General features: G+C 61.5%; 1 protein-coding gene across 2 annotated transcripts in view; it reads left to right on the forward strand.

The window, feature by feature from the left end:
* Positions 1-6,543, forward strand: part of LOC108297744 (troponin T, fast skeletal muscle) — an 8,421-nt gene extending 1,878 nt beyond the window's left edge. The window contains exons 2-9 of one of the 2 annotated variants that reach the window (XM_017520429.2): positions 759-804; positions 1,869-1,985; positions 2,079-2,156; positions 2,448-2,561; positions 2,666-2,775; positions 2,927-3,017; positions 4,269-4,309; positions 6,275-6,543. In XM_017520429.2, the coding sequence (XP_017375918.2) occupies positions 1,902-1,985; positions 2,079-2,156; positions 2,448-2,561; positions 2,666-2,775; positions 2,927-3,017; positions 4,269-4,309; positions 6,275-6,329 (573 nt within the window). In that variant the 5' untranslated portion in view covers positions 759-804; positions 1,869-1,901 and the 3' untranslated portion in view covers positions 6,330-6,543. Of the gene's footprint in view, positions 1-758; positions 805-1,868; positions 1,986-2,078; positions 2,157-2,447; positions 2,562-2,665; positions 2,776-2,926; positions 3,018-4,268; positions 4,310-4,998; positions 5,040-6,274 lie in introns of both variants that reach the window. The other variant, XM_017520428.2, reaches the window with a different exon arrangement.
* Positions 6,544-7,799: the final 1,256 nt, after the last annotated feature.

Genomic DNA, 7,799 nt, shown 5'->3' on the forward strand with positions numbered 1-7,799 from the left:
TTGCTTTTTTACGCACATACATAAGTTTTTCATTCGCCTGGAGTCATCTGGCCTTCTTTCCCTGAGAGGCACCTTCTGGTGCCTCTGAGCTTAGGAAACCCTTTCCTGCTCCAGTTTTTGATTGATATTTAGTTCTACTTTCTTCTATGGTTTGTTGGAAAAAATCGTTGTTGTTGTTTTAACTCTTTGCTGCATCTGGAATGTATTGCTGAGAGGAGCGGACCCCACACCCAGCCGGAGAGGGGCCCTGCTTCCCCTCCAGACTGCATTCTTCCCTGCCCCCTCTCCTCCCTTTGGGCCCCCGGAGAGAAAGATGAAAGAGGGGCTGGGGAAAAAGAGGGGCTGGGGAAAGGCGCAGGCTCCCAGCAGCTGTTCCTGCCACGGAGGCCACCGCCGCCCATGGTGGCCATAGCTTCTCACCTGACCTGGCTGTGTGTGTTTATCTGAGAAGGAAACGGAGGTGCCCTCCCTGGTAGCTGGGGTGCCGTGACACTTGCAATGGCCAGAAGCCGAAAGGGAGCTGTCGGGGCTGGAAGCTGAAGCCTTCTTGAGGGACTCAAGCCACTCTTGGGATGGTGGGCTACAAACCTCATAAGATTAAGCTGGGGCAAACGTGCCACTAGGCAGGGCATCCTCGCCTGGGGGCCAGGGCAGGAGGACACCAGGTCCAGCAGGGGCCAGGTGAGGGATAGCACCAGGCCGACCCTCTGGGATGGGTCCCCAGGTCTCTGCTCACGGGCCTCTCTCTGTCTCTTTAGACTCACTGCTCCTAAGATCCCAGAAGGGGAGAAGGTGGACTTCGATGTAAGTTTACAGGACTCTGGTCGACATGGCCACCATTTCCCCAAACTCCAGCTTTTGGGCTCCGGGCTAGGCCTCAGAAGGTCACTTTCTCCCAAGCAGGCAGAGCTGGGGCCACCTGGGTCTGGGTGACTCTACCATAACATAGTCCTGGACCATAGGAAACCCCTCTAAAAATAAACATCTCTCTTCCTTTCTCCTCCATGTATCCTTCTGTCCATCCATCCATCCACCCACATAAGCACCTACCCATTCACCTACCCATCCATACACTCACCCACCCACCCACCCAGCCAGCCATCCAACCAGACACGTATCCACTCACTCATTCATCCATCCATCTACCCACCCAACCACCCATCCATACACTCACCCACCTGTCCACCCACCCACTCACTCACCCACCCATCCGCTCACCCATCCATCTATGCGTACCGCTCATTCATCCACTCACTCATCCACTATCATCCACTCACTCACGCACCCACCCACCCACCCATTCATTCACCCATCTATCCACGCACCCACCCACCCATCCACTCATCCTCTAGCCGTTAATCCACACATCCATCCCTCCATCCCTCTATCCACCTACCCATACGTCCACACATTCCTCCAACCATCCATCCACCCACCCACTCATCTGCCTCCATCCTCTGGCAGTCATCCACCTGTCCATCAGTTTATCCGTTCACACACCCATCTATTTATCCAACAACTTTATCTCGCTCAGCAGTCTTCCCTCTGCCAGGCCCATGCTGGGCATCTCTGAGGATGATGACAGAGCCAAGTCAGAGCCAGTCCATCCCAAGGATGCTGAGGACCTTCTAGCTGGGCACCATCCCTGCTCTGTGGCTCAGGAATCAGGCCACCCCCGGCCCCGATGAGGATAGCATCTTGGCAATGTGGAGAAGGCAAAACTTTCTGTCCCTGCCATGTTCATGGTGGCCAAGGGAATCAGGGCTTCTCTGCTGGAGCAAGAGACAGGGCCTCATTCGGCAAGGCAGGCCAGGCAGGGCAGAGGTTGGAGGGAGGGCAGGGCTGACACCCACTGCACCCGCCTACAGGACATCCAGAAGAAGCGTCAGAACAAAGACCTCATGGAGCTCCAGGCCCTCATCGACAGCCATTTTGAAGCCCGGAAGAAGGAGGAAGAGGAGCTGATCGCTCTCAAAGAGAGAATCGTGAGTAGGCGGTTCAGGCTGCAGCAGGGGCTGGTGGGCACCCTCCGAGGAGCTGGGGGGCAGGGCTGAGCAGACCCCCTTCTCTGGCTGCAGGAGAAGCGCCGTGCGGAGAGAGCAGAGCAGCAGAGGATTCGTGCAGAGAAGGAGAGGGAGCGCCAGAACAGACTGGCAGTAAGGACAGCACCATCCCCACCCCTGCCTCTGCCACTGAGCCCCACGTCCAGAGAAATTCGGGAGGCTGAGGCCTTCCTCCTCCTGGGGTTCCCAGTGTCGCCGGCCGATGATCAGAGCCACTGGCTGAGGCCCTCACACCCTGCAGGACCCCTTGCAAGAGAACACACCTGGGCCAAGACCTGGAGCTTCCTTCCAGACACTTCTAAGCCCGGGGTGGGTCCCTAAAGGCTGCCCAGAAGGCACAGTCCTCCTTCCATCCCTGAACGTCTCGGGGACGGGTCTCTACAGGAGGAAAAGGCCAGAAGGGAGGAGGAGGACGCCAAGAGGAGGGCAGAGGATGACCTGAAGAAGAAGAAGGCCCTGTCTTCCATGGGAGCGAACTACAGCAGCTACCTGGCCAAGGTGCGTGCCTGCCGCTGCTGGGAGCACGCTGGCCGCCTTCAGTGTGGGCTGCACCCTGCGCCCTCCTGAGTCCGGGCCCCTCTCTTTGGGCCTGTTCCCTACAGGCTGACCAGAAGAGAGGCAAGAAGCAGACGGCACGCGAAATGAAGAAGAAGATTCTCGCAGAGAGACGCAAGCCACTCAACATCGACCACCTCGGTGAAGACAAGCTGAGGTAAGGGGCGGGGGTCGCGGGGCTCTGCCCCAGGGGGTGGCTCTGCAGGAGCTGCCAAGGCTGGGCTCCTCGGTGGCTGGAGGAGCACTCCAGGGGCCCGGCGCTGCCTTTGGACTTTTTCACCGAAGGCTTGCCACTTCCTCTGCCCCAGGGACAAGGCCAAGGAGCTCTGGGAGACCCTGTACCAGCTGGAGACCGACAAGTTTGAGTTTGGGGAGAAGCTGAAACGCCAGAAATATGATGTGAGTCCCAGCCCCTCCAGCCCTGGGGCCACGGCGGCTTTCACCTGCCAGCCAGGGCCGCCACCTTCCTGCACCCCTACCAAACTCTGGACCTACCCACCCCAGGGGCCTGGGCCCTACGAGGCCCACACAGGCTGTTGCCACTGACCCCTAGCTGGGGCTGCTCTCTCGCTGGGGACTGTGGCCAGAGCCCATCCTCCTGGCTGGCCACACAGCACCCTGAGCAAGGAACCTTGCCCTTGGATGGCCTTGGTCACCCTGGCCATGAGGATTGTCATGGGAGAGCGGCCATGGCCGAGTGGACTCAGGGTCCACTCTCTGAACCCCTGTAAGCTTATAGAAAGTCCCCATCGTCATTGAGCTCAGCTCCCGGGCACTGAGCCCCCCGGTGTGAGGCGTCCTTTCCAAATAGCTCCTCCTCGAACCCTTCCACCAGGGCCCACGACACCTGCTTCCTCGGGGCAGGCAGAGGGGGCGCCACGCTGCACCCTGAGGCTGGGACAGGGAGCCTGGGACTATGCGCCTCTGGGACAGAACAGGGTGACCTTCCATCGCTGCAGGCTAAGCTGGGGCTCGGGAAGGCAGCCTGCCTAGGCGGCCTCAGGGGCTGGGGTACAACGTGGGAGCCAGGGAAGAAGCCGAGCTTCTTGCCACCCTCCCAAACACACAAGTGGGCTCCAGGGGCGAGGGGCGCAGCCATGAGTGATCCGTGTGCTAGGGGCAAATGCAGACACTCCAGCATCATCATCAAGACCACAACGTCCACCATCCAGCACCGCCAGGGGCCCCGGGGGAGCGCAGCTGTGCTCATGAGGCCTTGCTCACGCAGGTGCAGCGGGGCTGGGCAACCAGTCCACGCCAGCCAGGCAAATCCGAGCTCCTTCTCAGGGGCTCTGGGCACCTGGTCCTCCTGAGCCTCCGCAAGCTCCCCTCCAACAGAGGCAGATGGCTGCACTCCCTCCCACAGCAGTCCCCAGGGGCTCCAGGCATGGAGGACAGGCCTGACCTCAGTCTCCGGACTCTCCCAGAGGGGCTGGCCCTGATATGGCCTTTACCGCACAGGACCCAGGCCTTCCCATGCTGTGTTCCCAGGACTGAGTCAGGGACCCACTGGCTCTGCATAGCTCTGGTCACAGCAGGTCCCCAGGGGCTGCAGAGCCTGGAGGGCCATCACCAGGCCAGCCCAGCCCACAGCAGGGCTTCACTGCCTCGGCCACCCATCCAGCCTTGTAACCATCTTGGTCTTTCTAGATCATGAATGTCCGGGCCAGAGTGCAGATGCTGGCCAAGTTGTAAGTAGCCGGGTCCGTCCTGGGCCAGGCCTGTGGGTGTGCGCTGCACGGTGAGGTGAACCTCTCGCATGGCAAAAACCTGGGTCACTCAGGATGCTGGCGGCAGGGGGCCTGGAGCCTTCCTTCTGCCCAACTCTTCCCTCATGCCTGTAGCCGGGGGCTGCCCAGTGGCCACTGTCCTGATGGCAAGTGAGGAAGGGCCTCACCTTCCCAGGAGCTCCACCTCAAGCCAGGAGCGGCCACAGAGTACCCCGGGGGCAGGCAGGAGGGCGGGAGTGGCTGGCCCAGGAGCCGGAGGTACACTCCGGGCTCTGAGCTCGTTGGCTGAAGGGAGCCGGAGCTGGGAAGGGGGGTCTGCAGGCCTCACCTGCCCCGCCCGCCCCATCCATGCTCCGTGCCCCCTGCCCCGCAGCCTGCCGCAGGCTGAAGGTAAGTGGCCAGCTCCGGGCTGCTGTGTGTGGCAGCCCAGGCCAGTACAGGCCGGCGAGAATAAGTCCAGGCACGAGCCCAAGGGCCCACGGACGGTGTCCCCCAGCGCAAGGAGCCAGGAGACAGTAAGGGAGCCGAGTAGCCCTCGTGGGACCCAGCAGCTCTGGGTCTCGCAGCCCAGCCCGCACTGCAGCGGAGACGGGCCTTCCCCCAGGCCTGGCCCTTGGGTCGTCACAGTGAGTCACTCGTGTTGTCCACAGATCACCACGCTCAGGAGCCGCATCGACCAGGCCCAGAAGCAGTGAGTAGCCCTGCTGTCCTCGCTCCGCACCGGGCACAGGGGCCCGCGGAGCCGGCACCGTAGCCAGTCCCTAACAAGGGCTGGTGGTGGCTGGTGGTGGCTGGCCTCGGCAGGGCCATTGTGAGACTAACCCGTCCAGGCCACTGGGGCCAGCATGTGCAGGCCTGTGGTCAGGGACCCAGAGCCTCCTGACCCGCTGCATGCAGAGGAGCCCTGGGGGATGGCAGAGTCAGGAGGAGGGAGCCCAGTGGGGCTCACCCATCACGCCCTCATCCCACGTCTGTCATTGGCTGCAGGGAGAGGGCAGCCATGGGACCCCTAGACGGGGCCGCTCTAGGAGTCCTTTTTTGCGGCCAACCTGGGCCCCAGGGTGTCCACCAGTGTTCCACCCTCTAAGGGGACCTAGGGCAGGGAATTAAGCAGCCAGGGCTTCGTCCCAGGCCCTCTGTGATGCCAGGCAAAAACACGGACTCCTACAGTCAGTTCCATCGACACTTGGAATGTCGATGTGCTCTAGGATTCTTCCCCTCCTCCCATGGCCCCAGCTTCCCCCAGGCCCCCAGGGCCAGCTCCTCCATGCTGCAGGCGACCTCACAGCTTCCCTGTTGTGTGGTCAGGGTCGGACGGGCGTTGTTGAGATGTGCCTGTGCCTGCGTGTGTGCACATGTGTGTGCGTTGAGGGTGCTCAGGAGCATGGGTGAGGGCACGGCCTTCAGCCAGAATCTGATAGGGGCCAGCCTTGGGGGCACGGGCACTCCTGTCCTCCGCCTGCCTCAGTCCCTTACCTGCACCCAACCCCTCCTGGCTCTCAGCCACGTGAAGGCCTCGGACAGACGGGGCAGGCTCCTGGGACCGCCGCCCGTCCAAGGCCTCTGTCTGGAGGGGCAGGAGCTCTTTGGAGGCCAAGTGCCTGGGAGGGTTATCATTATCTGCCAAGACAGCCTTCCCCAGCTCGGGAGTCTGTGTGCAGTGGCACCTCGGGCAAGGAAGGGAGGACAGAGGGAGGGTGCCCCGGGCTCACATGGCCGGCCCCCTACCACACTAACAACCCAGGCCCGCCAGGCACAGGTGAGTGAGTGCTGCCTGAACTGAAGCTGGGTGTACACCACGAGCTTGCGCCGGGCCTGCGCCCTGAGAACAGCCTGGGGTCGGGCTGAGAGTCTGCCCAGAGTGGGGGACCGGAGGGGCATGGCCAGAGCCCCTGACACTCAAGGGCCACTGCTTCCCATTTGCAGCAGCAAGAAGGCTGGGTCCCCAGCCAAGGGCAAAGTCGGCGGGCGCTGGAAATAGAGAGGCCAGAAAGGCCCCTCGAGGCAGAGACCCTCCGCCCTCGCGCACATGGGAGTCGCTCGTGGGACTCGGCATCCTCCAACCCCCACCATCGCAGCAGGGGTTCCCTGACCATCCTGGGGCTGGAGAGGCCACCCCAGAGCCCCACCTGAATCTCTGTCCTTGCTGCCTCCATCCCCCGGGGCCTGTGAATAAAGCTGCAGACCCCCCTCCACCGCGTGCACTCGCTTCTGCATGGGGGCCCCGGGGGATACGGGGGAGGTGAGGGGGCTGCCCAAGGGCAGAGCGTCCCGGCCACCTGCGGGGCCGGCTCAGGAGGGGACTGGCCAGCACATGCCACATGCTGCTACGGCCAGGGTGGTGCCAGGATGCCCATACGCTGCCCATTTTCCCTCTAAAATGCGGGCTCCATCCCCACGTGAGCCTTTAGGACCCCTCCGCTCTCCGCTTCTATGGGGTCTGCCCAGGAGGGGTCTGCAGGCCTCACCTCCAGCCCCAGACCCCATCTGCGCCAGCTCTGAATCCACTGGTGGCAGAGAAACTTTGTCTCAGGAGGGGGTGAGGGAGGAGGGCAGGGCTCTGAGCAAGACTTTGCCACCCCTCAGAAAGGCAGAGGCAGGCGGTGAGGGGCTCAGGCGTGAGGGGCGCACCCCGACCCTGGTCTGGGCGAGAGCAATGCAGCTCACTCACTTCCAGCAGCCAGCAGGCAGGGCAGACGCAGGCAGCCCCCCAGCACACAGGACAGCAGAGTGCACATGGGTCATAAATCTCAAAATCCTGACCAGAGAGAATTCTGGAAAATATAAATCACAGAAATTGGATCAAGACGCAGAGACTTGTACAGCAAAGTATTCACAGAGGAAGGTTTGGAGTCCAAAACGGTCTCCTCAGGAAGACTCAGGGGCGGGCAGCCACATCTGCGAGCTCTGCTGCCAGGGACGGGGAGTGGGGGATGGTGCGGGGTGGGGAGCGCAGCCCCTCAGTCTGCAGTGGGGATGGTGGCAAGGCCAGGACCCAAAGGACAAAACAGAACCTCCAGATAGCATCACACACGTGTGCAGACCCCGTGACACACATGTAACACACACACATAACATCACCCCCAGATGTGTGACCCCACAACACACGCACACACACAACACGTCATCTCAGGTATGTTATCCCAAAACACACACACACAGAGACACATCAACCCAGGTGTGTGACCCCACAACACACACAGCTACACACACACAGAGAGACACACACACACCCCTCCAGGTGTGTGACCCCACAACACACACACACACACACACACACACAGAGAGACACACACACACCCCTCCAGGTGTGTGACCCCACAACACACACACACACACACACACACAGAGAGACACACACACACACAGACACACACAATCATCCCCAGGTGTGTGACCCACCTCACACACACACACACACATCATCCCCAGGTGTGTGACCCCACCACAC

Source organism: Cebus imitator, unplaced genomic scaffold (genome assembly GCF_001604975.1).
Source record: "Cebus imitator isolate Cc_AM_T3 unplaced genomic scaffold, Cebus_imitator-1.0 Scaffold836, whole genome shotgun sequence".
NCBI classification, from domain to species: domain Eukaryota; kingdom Metazoa; phylum Chordata; class Mammalia; order Primates; family Cebidae; genus Cebus; species Cebus imitator.